General features: G+C 44.2%; 1 protein-coding gene across 1 annotated transcript; it reads right to left on the bottom strand.

Moving 5' to 3' along the window:
- Positions 1-890: 890 nt before the first annotated feature.
- LOC145790801 (uncharacterized) lies at positions 891-2,524 on the bottom strand. Its single transcript, XM_082869550.1, has 3 exons — positions 2,347-2,524; positions 1,607-2,271; positions 891-1,514 (listed from the first exon to the last, which is right to left on the bottom strand). The coding sequence occupies exons 1-3, from the start codon at positions 2,522-2,524 to the stop codon at positions 891-893; spliced, it is 1,467 nt and encodes a 488-aa protein (XP_082725676.1).
- Between the last annotated feature and the right edge of the window lie 11,628 nt (positions 2,525-14,152).

The raw sequence follows: 14,152 nt of genomic DNA, 5'->3' as shown, positions 1-14,152 counted from the left end.
TTGTTTTAGTGTTACGGACCGAGATGGTGTACTCCGGTTGGAAGAGTTGGTGTTTTGTCCAACTTAGGATTCCCAACCGAGATGGTGTACTCCGGTTGGAAGAGTTGGTGTTTTGTCCAACTTAGGATTCCCAACCGAGATGGTGTACTCCGGTTGGAAGAGTTGGTGTTTTGTCCAACTTAGGATTCCCAACCGAGATGGTGTACTCCGGTTGGAAGAGTTGGTGTTTTGTCCAACTTAGGATCCCCAACCGAGATGGTGTACTCCGGTTGGAAGAGTTGGTGTTTTGTCCAACTTAGGATTCCCAACCGAGATGGTGTACTCCGGTTGGAAGAGTTGGTGTTTTGTCCAACTTAGGATCCCCAACCGAGATGGTGTACTCTGGTTGGAAGAGTTGGTGTTTTGTCCAACTTAGGATTCCCAACCGAGATGGTGTACTCCGGTTGGAAGAGTTGGTGTTTTGTCCAACTTAGGATCCCCAACCGAGATGGTGTACTCCGGTTGGAAGAGTTGGTGTTTTGTCCAACTTAGGATCCCCAACCGAGATGGTGTACTCCGGTTGGAAGAGTTGGTGTCTTGTCCAACTTTGGATTCCCAACCGAGATGATGTACTCCGGTTGGAAGTGTTGATTTGTTCAACTTAGTTACAGCCGAGATGGCTATTTCGGTTCATGAATTGGTCTTGTTCTGCTGAAGTACTTAGACCGTGTTATGTATTCCGGTTCGATGAGTTATACCGAGATGTTTTGCTGAAGACAGAGTTGATTACAACCGTGCATACACTTGCAAAAATTTGAATTTTCATTGATAAGAAATTCATTACAAAAAGTGGGGACCAAGCCCGGTTACATCAGCAGTGTTGAAAGCAAAAAATACAAAAGAGAAGAAAATTAAACTAGAGGGGATAGATGAGTGAATTCGTCATCGCCGGCTTCAAGGTCAACGGTTGGACCGGTATCTTGTTCACCGGGCTCCTCATTGCCGGGCTGCTCTTGCACCTCGGCCTCTTCTTCCTCGGAATCTGTCTCCCCGTCCCCATCTTCAAGTCCCTCCTCGGCCTCAGTCTGTAAAGCGCTGAAAACATCGTTGGCATATGGCACGAGGTAGACCGGTAGTGAAGCTTTGGGAGGATTGGCAAAAACGTCGGTGTCAGAGCCCTGGCCGAGCTGTTCGCAAGCGGATTTCCAGCCAGCCTTGAAGTATATGTCTTGTGTTGCAAAGACTTGCTTCTGGTAATTCTTCTCGGCCTCGTTGAAACCCGCGTTGTTGGCAGCCCGGCAAGCCTTCCTCTTCGCCTTCTTCAGAGTGTCAACCTCGGCCTGGAGCTCGCTTTGTTTTTTCTCGGCTGCATTCAGTTGACCGAGCAGCCTGTTATTATCATTGTTGGCCATCTCGAGAGAAGCTTTAGCCCGGCCGAGCTCGGCTTGAAGGCTCTCTACCTGGCTGGCTGTATCGTTTGCCTTTTGCCTAAGCCGGTGGATGCGCTCCAAGACAAGATGTTGTTTTTGAATGGCCTGCACAAAAGCGAAGTAGATTAGAAAGGAGACCGAGAAGAAAAATTACCGGGCAAACACTTTGTGAAATTTTCAAAAGAACGCCGACTTACCCTGGCCATGGACTTCACGGATGACTTGACCAACCGAGTGTCAGGGACGTGGTCACTGCCGACCACGTCGCTCGGTAGTAGGAATGCTTTGGACAGATCAAAGGCGAGCAGATGCTCTTTGTCAGCTTTGATCGAAGCAGTTGCCGGGATGTCCTGACCCCGGTGTTTCAACTGAGGACGCCAGGCCGGTACTGGGGCGGGGGCGTCAGTCGGATGCTCGGTAGTTAGCTCGGCGACTAACTCGGCAGATGGGTCTGCCCGAGCCCTTTTCCCGGCCCGCCGTGCAGAAGGTTCTCGGCTGGATTGGCCGGTCGGTTGAGAGGCAAGGGCGACCACAGCGCCACTGGATTGACCGGCGACGGGTGAGCGAGTTGAAACGCTCGGCAGCTCGGCGGACGTGGCGGTGAGTAAGTTTTTGATTCTGCTGCGCTTGGCCATCTCTTGTTCTTCGGTCAGGCGAACGAGGGGCACGTCTGGCAGAGTAGGATCCGGTGGAGGAGTTGGAGCTCGGAGGAAGTCGGTGACCCTACTCCGGCGGGGAGCAGAGTATCTATATGTGGGACTGTAGCCGAGGAGTTGGTTACAATCTCGGTCGCGGTAGCGAAGCGCGGCCCTGATCGCCTCGCCGTTGGGGAAGTTGTAGTTGGCTTGCAAGGCTTGGATGGCTGCAAAAGAAACAAGAGAATCATTAGTCTACAGAAACGTCAAGTGTAAAAACCGAGATAATATGCACGGCTTACATGTGCTCCCAAAATTTTTGCTAATCATCCAGCCCGGTACCTCGGCTGTCTCGTAGTTACTAGACACCCAGAAGAAGTCATCTTCATGGAGATCCTTGTCTGGTGTGCCGGTCACGATTTTCTCTCTGCCCGGTCTAATCTTGAGGTAATAGGCAAGACCGTCGCCGGTGTGGCCCATCGTGTATTGCCTCAGTATGTCGGCTAGGCCTAAGTTGATGCCTAGCCGATTGTTTAATTCGTGAACGCCGTTGATTATTCTATAAGTGTTGGTGGACACCTGAGTGGGTGCCAGCCCGGTGCGGCGGAGGAACTCGGTTATAAGAGGGTTGAGCGGGAAACGAAGACCCCCTTCAACGATGGATAGCACGGTGAAGGGGCACTCATCCCTACCCCAAGGTGTGGTCTCCTCTTCTGCGAGCTGCAGGTGGACATCGGCCGGGACGCCGTACTCCTCCCTGAATGTAGCCAGCGCAGCCGGAGTATCCACTAGGAAGCGAAATTTCCCCATTTTTGGTCGGCCTAGTGTATCCCGGCTGAGGGGTTTGGCTCTGGGTATTGGATGTTGCCCGGTCCTGCGAGCCTCAAGAATGACAGTGGTCCCTTTGGACTCTGCAGGAAAAGGATGGCAAGTGTTAAGTGTTAGCGCGGTCGCGCGAAAGGAGCTGGATTTTAGCTCGGTCATTAAGGGTGCCAAACTACCTCGGTTGTCTATCCTATCTAAGGAGCCCGGTCGCCCAAGCGGACCAGATGTTAGCCCGGTTGAACGGCCAAGCCCATTTGTTATCTCGGTTTTCGCTGGGGCTGAAACAAACATGCTGTTTGCCCGGTTTGGTTAGTTTTTTGGATCAAAAGAAGGCCCATAGCCCGGTTCGCCCCAGTTCTCCAATGTTCTTCAGGAAGACGAAGAACACCAAGAACAGTGGGAGGTTTGGGACGGATTCTATGGCCCTTACCCTAAATTCTACGCTTTTTGTACCCTAATGTGTGCAAAATAGGAGAAAATAGCAACGTAAGAGGGATTGAGTATCTTACCTGTGAAGGGCTGAAGTTGTTCTTCCTAAACACGAAGAATGGCAGAATGACAGTCGGGCTTGAGCTTCAGAATCGTCAGAGATGGAGGCAGCGGTAGGAAAAAATGGAACGATGGGGGGGAAGTTTGTATAGGCGAAAGAGACCGCCCAAATTCAAAATCTGACAAGAACGGCGGGTTGGCTTCTCGATGACCAATGGGAGCTCGCCACGTGGCCCCATTTATGGCTACGTCAGGATTGAAGCGACGGGATGAAGAGACGAAGAGCCAGCCGAGCTACTTTCGACGAAAAGGCTGTAAGCCGAGGAACATGACCGGGGAAGGATAGCAGATTAGCTCGGAGAAGGCTTGGCGACTTGACGACCGGAGAAATGTTATCTCGGTCGAAGTGAGTAATCCCAGTCACGCTTTCGCGGACGGGATTAAGGGGCAATTGAGAGGGTGATTTATGATCCGGTGGTGGGCCGAGGTATCGACCGGGCAAGTTGAGAGCCCAGCAGTGCATTGGGCCGAGATGATCGACTGTTCACCTAGAGATGGGCTACCAGAATTTGGGCCGGGCAGAGTACGGGCTGAGTGTCACCCCGGACCGGACAGAAACTGCTCGGTAAGGCAGTGCTCGGTCGGACCAGGGTGCCCGGTCCGAATATGGCCAAAGTCGGATTGACCGAGTGACCGGCGGCCAGGAAGGCATGGACAACCGAGGAAGTTGAGTGGCCGGTGCCCGGAAAGGCGTGGTCGACCGAGGAGACTGTATGGTCGGCAGGAAGGCCGATCAAAGTAAGTATCCGGGCTAGGCTCGGCCGGGATGCCGCTTAGCCCGGTCCTCCGTTTGTTTATCCGGTTAGGCGCTTAAGGTATGAAGCATGGTACGACCGAGGTAGGGCAGCTCAGCTGCCGAGCTCCAGCTGTGCTGACAGGCAGTTGAGAGCAGGTGATGAATGGCATGGTTTATGCTGACAGATGGGATAGCAGAGCCACGTGTCAGGAGATGACAGGGAGTGGATATGGGGCTCAGAAGGTATATTAGCATGTCTGCGCCCCCCATACGGGACATACGAACATCTCTGTAAGAAAATCCTTACACTCAAACACTCTCTCCCTTCTCTCTATTCCCTCTAAGGTGTGTGCTAATTTGACCGTCGGAGGGTGTTTCCGGCCACACACCGCCGGGTTTGCTCGTAGGTGATCAGATATCGACGGAACTCGGAAGAAAGGAATACGGGCACGCCGGAATATTTGCTCCCCGTACATAGACCAAGCAAAAGGCTAAGCTTCCAAGAGAAGCTATCCTAAAGGGTCAAGGCTTCTAAGGGAAGCTAAGCAAAGGGTGCAAGCTTCTTGAGGAAGCCAAGATAAAGAGTCCAAGCTTCCTCAAGAATCTTAAGCAAAGGGGTCAATCTAGCTCTTGGAAGATTGGACTAAAAGGGTGCAAAGGTGCAAACCAGTCACACCCGTGCATGGACGGTCAGGTTTGTGCACTATAGCTGGCACAGTTGGCATGGGTTATGCCTGAAAAAGGAAAAAAAGTGATACCAGCCAGAAAATGAGGCCACCGGCCAAATAAAGTGCCGGTCGACCACTCATAGTGCCGACCGGCCAATGGACTATTTCACCAATGGCCGGTATCAAGAAGACATGGCCGGTGGCCTCAAACTATAGCCGGTGGGTCTCAGGGGGGGCTAACAAGCTACTCCCTGTCTCAGAAACAAAAACACAAGTGTTTGGTGCAAAACTAACCACAGAACAGTCGAGTTGAGAGATTTTGAAGCAAGGGGCGTAGCTGAGACCTTCGAGAACTCAAAACGAAACACGAACATGGGTAATCACCAAGTGTTCCACCGGTGACGTCTAAGTCTTGAGGATGGTCAAAAATGGGCTGTCTACACCGGGGTTCGAGATCTTCTTCGAACACTAGTTACCAGAAGAGGAGGATGAATAAGCAGACCTGAACCCTAGCACAGATCAAAACGAGTCTGCAAGCTTGGACATCGAGGAGGAAGAGCTGTTGGGAAGAGCACTGGTTGACCTACTGGTAAGTTTTACTGCTGGAGCTGAAACCGCCAACTTAGGGGATAGTTTTACTATCTCAATGATCGGGGATTACTTAGCAGCGGATTTCTCCAATCTTATCATGGATGCATTTGAGGCTGCACGCCTGGTTTGAAAGTTTGAGCGAGGCATCATCGACAGTTTTGGATCAGATAGTGAGTCCGGATCAGATTCCATAGAGTCTGTGGAGTCAGAGTCAGATTCGAGTTCCTTTGAGTCTAAGTGTATTGTGGGCCCATCGCACTATCCCGAGACGATCTACAGGGGAGACACCATTTGCCTTATGTTTTGGCAATGAAACTATCATCTCTTTAGAGATAGGCTTACCAACCCTTGATTGATGGCTTTTGATACAGGACAAAATGACATGATACTGGCCTTGGATATTGATTTACTTGAAGAGCACCGAGATCGGGCCCTTGTGACTATGACACAATACCAACAGCAACTTGCTAAATCATACAATCAACAAATGCATCTGCGCCGATATACTCCTGGAGAGTTGGTTCTAAAAAAAGTACTACCTGCTACTAAGAATATTGCGGACGGTAAACTTGGCGCAAATTGGGATAGCCCATACCAGATCGATTCCATTGCTAGGGCAGGGACATATCGACTCTCTGACATGAACGACAAGAAGTTACCGTGGCCCTGGAATTCAACTCATCTCTGCAATTTTTATCAGTAGTATTGATGGTTATGTTAATTTCTTTGTCAATTTTATCATATTAATGTTTGTTGGTTTTTGTGTATATTACCACCTTGTATACGCACAATCAATCAATGATACAAGATGTCATGTTACTTCCTTGTTTATTTAACTATAATTATCTTATTTTTATTCAGCCTCTGAATTCGGGCGGAGATCTCTTCGTGCTTGGTATGAAGCGCCATCAATAAGCCTCTGAATTCAGAGCGCTCTTCGTGCTTGGCACGAAGCGCCATCAGTAAGCCTCCAAATTCAGCGTTCTTCGTACTCAGCATGAAGCGCCATCAATAAGCCTCCAAATTTCGGCACGAAGTGCCATCAATAAGCCTCCGAATTCGAAGCCCTCTTAGTCTGATTATTTCAAACAAACCTAACTGCATTTTTATTGAGAAGATTATTTCAAACAAACTTAACTGCATTTTTATTAAGAAAATATCATGACAAATTCAAATTACATTACGAACATTAATCTTAAGGTCGACCAACGTCCTAGTTACAAATGTTGGAAATCAAAGACGAAGTTTATGATGCCAATTAACTTTTCTTAGGGTTTGCGGCCTCTTTATTGTTCGATTTCTTGGCGTCATAGGCCTCAAACGGCATTGCATAGTCCTAGTATAATAGCGAAGAAGAATCTACACCCGCTGTTTGAAGTGCTTTGGTCCATCTGTGTTTGAAGCTACGGTTTTCACTTCGACAAACGTCGTCAGCCAGCTTCTCGATCGTCTTGTCAATGCCAATCTTTCTTTCTTCAAAGAAGCCCCTGTTATAAGCTCGGGTCTCTATGGCCTCTCTTGCAAAAATGCTGGTAGTATCATGATCGGCTATTACATGATCCATGAAATGTTGTGTAATTGTGTCTTTTGATGTTGACGAACCCATTGCCCCCGCTGCCTTAAACTCAACCACTCTGGTTTTCTGAGCCTCATTCTCCACCTTCTCATAGGCTTCTTTAAGTCGGTGCTCCAAGTTCCAAATCCATCTATCTTTATGTTCAATTTCTTTTTGAGTGGCATGAAGGCACATGCCGACTTCATGAGAACTACAGAGTTCTTTGATAGCCTCGTGGACCTCTTTTTTGAAGACTTCATAGTCTTCCCAATCGGTCATTGATTGGTGCACTTCAGGGAAGAAGGTTTGTCGTGTGAATTCAACTACCACATTCGGGTCGTGGACAATCAAATCGGCTTCAGTCATGGGCATATTCCTAATAAAAATCGAGAAGCTCAACGAACGTGGTGGCCTACTTGGCTCACTCCGAAGTGGGGCATGGCCACTGGCAGTTCTATTATTTCCGTTTTTCTGAATTCCATTTCTAGGCGATCTGCTTCGTTTGTCCCTCCTGACTATCCCCTGTTGCCTAGGTGATTGACATCTATTTTGGTTCCACGGTCCCTTTGCGAACAGAATTGCTGGGCACTTCTTAACTTATCCTTGCATCCTGCTCTACCAAACTCTTCTCATCTCCTTTACTATTAAAAAAATAACCTTCCTAACATACACGATCTTGCGAGCTTCGACGAAGGAAAGGGTTTCTTCTGCGTTTAGTGTTGCTCCAGTGAACCCTTTGCGAAAACTGAACTTCTTCGTCGAATGTGATAGGTTGGCTGAGTATACAGCTTTATATTAACTATAGAGGCACTACTCCCAATACTACCAAAATGACTCCATGTATGCTCCGTCCCATTAATTATTAGTGCGCATCACCGATGCGTATCACATGTGGTTGGCCCATTTTTGGCATACCATTCCTTCGTTCTTAGTAGAGGCAAGGGAAGATATATAAATCTACTCAGATTCAAGCAGTGCCCTGCCCGTAACTCGGCAGTATGCATTTGGTCATGTATAATGCACCCGTTTTCAATTGGAGCAGGGGCAAATATATGAATCTATTCGGTAGATAAGTCATGTGAATCATAAAAAGGTACCGAATCAACACAGTGTACCCCGTTTGAGAAACAACAACTCGATCGCTTGGGTTCATGCCCACATTTTTACCCTTGGTCTCTTAATCACCATAAGGGTGGGTATGCAGATCTATTCGGCAGTAAATTCTACCTCATGCGCAATGTACCCATTCTCAACTGGGGTTGGGGAAAATATATGAATCTATCCGGCAGTAAAGTCTACCTCATTTTCCAAATCACAAAATGCCGAATTAACATTGTTCAAATTGCGTCAATAATTACATTATGCCAATTGTACGAGCATCAATTCAGAAATGATAAGTACCGTTCAATTACACCCATTTAATCAGAAAATTTTGATGCACAATAGAATATTTTCATTTATAAACTGACTTGATACATGAGTTGGTCACTTTACATATGAAAACGACCCTTTGCACATCGATTAAAAAAAAAAAAAACAGACTGTATTACAACTGAAGCACTTAGTCTAACTATTTAGCCTCAGAACTACTCTAGGTCCAACCCTAGCGGCTCCACATCTTCTTGTTCAAATGGAATCGGATGTCGAGCGTCACTTGTGCGGCTACCAATGCCTTGAGCCAGCTATGTTTGAAGCCCCGGTTCTCAAACTTCAGGGCCTCTTCGGCATACTTTTCCATAGCTGATATCTCCCCTTCTTCAAAAGCCTTAGATGCTACCAATTGCGTCTCTTTTGTCGCCTTCTTCATTTCTAATAGTTCGGCCCTAAGCTTCTCCAGGTCCTCTTTCGCCATTTTCAAAGCGACATCAGAAATATTTGTCTTTTCTTCGGCAGCACAACGAAGCAGGTCGACATGTTTTGTATTTTGTTCTTCAGCGGTGGCCCTTGTACGTTCTTCATCAGCCCTTTTCACTTCAGCTTCAAACTTTTGCGTTACTATAGCCAATTCGGCAGCTGCCACTTCTACTTTGAGCTAATTGATCAACTCGACAACATTATGATTGCGACGGTCGATCTCAACAATTCGCTCAGCTGCCTGCAAAAATATATATATATATATATATATTTATATTGAGAAAACAATGAGGTTTTACCAAATTATACATTTGTTGAAATCAACTCACCAGAATAGTCGATTGCGTAGCCATGGCGATAGAAACAACTTTCGGCTCAACGTAGAATGTTGCCTTGTCCAAAGGAAAAGTAACGGCAATAACCATACTTAGTGCAACACCAGACTCTTTCACTGTTGAAGCGCCCATTGGGACGACCAATCCCTTTATCTTTGGCTGAATAGGAAATGCCGCTGTCATGTCCAAGGCAGGTAAAGCTCTTGATCTTTTCTCAATTGACTACTCGACCGCTAAGTGGACTCGAAGGGGCGCTTCTCACCCCTTTGCTCGGCTATTATTTCTTCGGTCACAGGTTCGAGAATTGGTTATGCCGATTCCATAGGGACGGAGTGAGCAGTGATCTTTTCCGAATGGGTCACCGCTGGCGGAGGGATCTCTTGACTACCTCCTGTGGCGTCTGTTTTCTTTTTTGCTGCCATCCTCTCCGCCTTTCTTCTCTTGGAGAATTGAGCGAGTGAAAGGGACTCACCCGCCATGTCTTTGGCTTTGGATCCAGGCAAATTGTCCAAGTCAAGAAATATATAGGCCTCTTCCTGAGTGCCTTCCAAATCAACTTGAGCAGAAGACGACACTAATTCCAGATCCCATTGGTTGGATTCTTCACTTTCGGCAATTTCAATGGTTGAATTGATGCCCTGATGCGCTTGCTTGGCGTCTTCATTATCAGCACCTTACTTTACTTGTTTGGCACCCTGATTGGCTTCTTCGGCATTCTCTTCACTACTCTCACTATTCGCTTAAATGATTCCTACGTCCCTCAAGTTAACATAACTTTCGAAAACCAAAGCGGTAAGTTGTTGTTCTCCTTCAAGAATGGAAATATGATCGACAACAGCAAAAGTGGAGTAAGACGGATCATATCTCAAAGGAATATGGGCAACACGACCTTGCCCTTAGAGATTCTCTGGACCGGTGTACTAAATAGCGGTCTTGACTTGGACCAGAATGGCTTCATCCTTTGAGGTGACCATTTTCTTAAAATCGTTACCTGCAAGGAAGAAAGTTGTTAATACATTGAGCGCCGAATAGAAGTAAAAATGACTTATGAATTACTCGACCACCTGGTTCTCCTTTTTGTCTAGGAATTAGGTTTGAACGGTCGTCCTTCGTGCCAAATTCCTAATTTCCACTGACTAGGACCATGACATCATCCACCCTCTTTCCTAAGCTGGCAAACATGATCACTAGTTGGTGATCCGTGTCTTTGGCCCTAAGAAAAAATCGTTCTAGTCGACCAGATGATTCGGCAAGGGCGTAGTAGTGCCGAATAATAGAGATGTCCAGATTAATTTGTGATCGGCCGTTGAGTGCTACGATGCACATGATTATTTGGTAAAAGTTTACATTCAGTTGTGAGGAAATGAACCCCCAATAATGAAGAACAGTTCGAGGAAAAGGGTGAAGGGGAAATCATACTCCACCTTCGACAATAACTAACAATGGAAACACTATGGTACTAGTGTCTATTCTCTCCATGTCCACTATCGTATCTACGACAAGCTCTATTCGAACGTCGTCAGGAATAGAATCATGGTGGCGAAAAATAGCGACCTTGCTCTCAGAGAGCAAGGCTTTCAGGTAATTTGCCATGGAGATGTTAAAGGATGGACAAACCGGAGGCAAAAAGGTGGACCAACGGTGGAGCAAAGTCGAAAATTCAATAAAAGCACAAGTAAGATGAAAATGGGGGTTTAGAAGACTTACAAGATCAAAATGAGGAGTGTCTGAACAAATGAGGGTTGCCATAGTTATAATCAAGTGGTAGAAACTGAGAGGGTGGAGGAATGAAGTCTTTTTAGAAGTGAAGGGGAAGAGGCGGTGGATTTTCAAAATCGTAATAAATGAAGAGCCAAGAGAGAGTGAAGGGGCGAAAAGCTTTACATATTCCCCATTAGGTCCCATCCATTATGTCAGGTGTGATAGCGTGTCCATCATGCGCTTGAATTTCTAGGCATGAAGTATAATTAGTTTCAACATTTGTATGAAGTCGGCCTAGCAGGAGCCAAGCACACAGCCCACTTGGCATATGAGTTAACCCGGTGCTTAGGGGGCAATTTTGGGAGCTGAAAAAAGATATACCTAAAATGGAAAACTGAGTACATCTAAGCCCATCCGAGATGAGCTGAATGAAGCTAATGCCCACTGGACTAAAAGTCTTTGCCGAATAGACACGAAAGACAAAATGAGGAGAACGTCGAGTTAAGGGTACTTGTGCTATATGTCAGAGCCAAGTATATCAGGTAAGTTGGTATGGTCTTAATGGGACCAGGTTGTCTCTTTCCAAAAAGTATAGTAGGGAGATGGACCTGACAAAGTGATGATGAAGGGCTAACTTACATGGAGAAATTATATATAAAAAAAAAGAAATGACTCTATAAAAGGAAAAGGGAGGCTGAAAGATAAGGTATGTTCTAAAAAATTTATACCTTAAGAAATTGAAAAACACTAACCTTTCTATACAAGCTAACTTGCTCGTCGGAGTATTAATTCCTACATCATCGACTGGAGTTTTACTTCTGTTTCAGGTGACAGTTGGGAAGATCTTATAAGGACTCGTTTAGATTGAAAAAGTATTCTAAAACCACCTCCCCACAATATTAATGCCTACTAACTACTAGAAGGGGAAGGGGGTAAAACACTTGGATGCACAACAACAAAAAGCAGTTTTGGCGACCAAAAATGTAAATTTCGTCGCTGAAAGTAGGACAATTGGCGACTAAAATTGAATTAGTAAAACTTTTGGCGACTAAAACAGTTTAGTAGCCAAATGTGTACTTATTGGCGACTAAAAATCAGATTAGTCGCTGATTACATGGGTTTTAGCGACTAAAACAATTTTAGTAGCCAAAGGTGAAGGTTTTTGGTGACTAAAAAAGATTAGTAGCCAAAAGTATAGGCTTTGGCGACTAAAAAATGGTTTGGTCGCCGATTGTAGGTGTTTTACTGACAAAAAAAAATGTTGTAGCCAAATGTAAAGGTTTTTGGCTACTAAAAAATTTTTAGAAGCTAAAAGTGGACAATTGGCGACTAAAATTGAGTTTAGTCGGCAAAAGTGGCGGTTTTGGCGACTAAAAATCAGTTTAGTCGCCGAAAGTGGTTATTTTTAAACGGAAATTAATTTTTTTAGCGACTAAATTATTGGTAGTAGCCAAAACTAAGGTTTTTGGCGACTAAAAAAAACTTTAGTCGCCAAAAGTGGCTCCCTTTTTTTTTAATAATTAATTTATTTTTTACATAAATTAATATTGAATAAGAATAATTATATTTATATATATAGTTTTAAATTAATATGGGTCAATATACTATATAAATAATATATATTACATATATATTCATGTGATCTTGTGGTGCCATAGTGGAGGGAGTGTCTTGGTAAAGGTGTACAAAGTAGAAGGTCCGTGGTTTGAATCTCAGAAAAAGCAAAAAAGTTGGTAATTTTTTTTTTCACGGAAGCACCCTTGGCGACTAAAATTATTAGTCACCAAAAGTCTTTATTTTGGCGACTAAATGGATTAGTTGGCGATTCAGTGAGTATTGGCGACTAAAGGATTAGTCGCTAAATGTATGATTTTGAAAAGTGTAAATCACTATTGGTGACTAAAATGTTGGTCGCGAAAGAGCTGCTTTTTGGCGACTAAAAAAGTTTTAGTCGCCAATACCTCTGCCGACCATCTATACGCGACAAAACTAGCGACTAAAAAAATTAGTCGGAAAAAGTAAAAAGTCGACTTTTGGCGACTAAAAACGAACTTTTTGCGACTAAAAATTTAATCGCCAAAGGTGCTTTCTCTTGTAGTGATGGGTGGCTGCTAGAATGCAGGTGACATTCGTTTTGTCGGGATCACCGCACAGATTGGCAAAATGAAAAGGCTGATGATGAATGTAGTATAAATGTTGAGTCCAATTCTATTCTTGCTTTTGGGCTTCTGTATCATCGCATGGGGGCACACTCTATCCCCTATATATTATTCATTGTCCATGCATGGAGAAGAGTACGGACCAATAATCTCTCTCTCTCTCTCTCTCTCTGTCAGCCGTTGGTTGCAAATCCAAATTTTCAATTTGAATTTTTGATGGGTTTGATGAATGATTAAGATAAGTTAAATTTAAATATTGATTTACAATTAATTACTAGACTTTCAGCAATTAACAGTTTTATGGGTATTTTTAAAAAACAAAAATACATGATAGAAGTTTTCATTTATTTGCTTTATATAATAGTATAATAGTATTCATATATGTTATTAACAAAATGCTTAATCTAGTTATAGAGAATCTAGCACGCTGTGTTTATCAGATCTACTTTTAGATCCTAACCCTTTCTCCCTCCTTTATAAGTGGAATATACTATGATGTTCTTCTTGTGATTTGAAAAAGAAGATTAAAAATAAATAAATAAATAACACAACTTTTTCCTTCTCTTTGCTCTGCTCTTAGGTCAAAGAAATTAAGCAATCTGCTCCCAGTTGGCTTCACAAAATTTTGTTCCTAATGTGGTGCCAATCACATTAATGAAGTTGTGTCAGCCGGCCACATTTTGATTCCAAAATTGTTCCGAAACAAAAGCACATTTTTCACTTGAACATTCAGCCTCACAGTCCATCTACTCCATCTACATGGTAGGGTGGGGAAAAAAAAAATTTGTATTTTCTTACAATCATGTTTGGATAAGTGAAAAATCAAAACATGTGAGAAAAGACTTGAGTAAAATTTCTTTGGAAAAATTACAAGAAAAACTCTAGAATTCGATTATTGTAACAAAATAAACCTTAAGTTTTTAATTTAGACAATTTAAACAACCTCAATATTTTGATTTAATTTCAATCGAAATCATAAACTTATTGTCGTTAAGTAAAACTAATGAAATAATAATAAGAAACTCCTATACGTAGATTCTTTACAAGCCAAACTACACTAGTACTATTAAGAGAAATCTTGCTTTTTATTATTTTTATTTATTTATCTAATGATATGATCCTTTAGAAAGTAATA

This window comes from Camellia sinensis, chromosome 1 (genome assembly GCF_055761805.1).
Source record: "Camellia sinensis isolate YWXY chromosome 1, ASM5576180v1, whole genome shotgun sequence".
Taxonomy (NCBI): domain Eukaryota; kingdom Viridiplantae; phylum Streptophyta; class Magnoliopsida; order Ericales; family Theaceae; genus Camellia; species Camellia sinensis.
This window is presented reverse-complemented; position numbering and strand designations above follow the sequence as displayed.

Excerpts from the sequence above, each read along its gene's own strand:
- LOC145790801 (XM_082869550.1), bottom strand. The coding sequence starts at position 2,524 with ATGGGCCACACCGGCGACGGTCTTGCCTATTACCTCAAGATTAGACCG. Across the intron at positions 2,272-2,346 it reads CAAAAATTTTGGGAGCACAT|CCATCCAAGCCTTGCAAGCC; the intron begins GTAAGCCGTGCA and ends TTTCTTTTGCAG. Across the intron at positions 1,515-1,606 it reads CCGTGAAGTCCATGGCCAGG|GCCATTCAAAAACAACATCT; the intron begins GTAAGTCGGCGT and ends GCTTTTGTGCAG.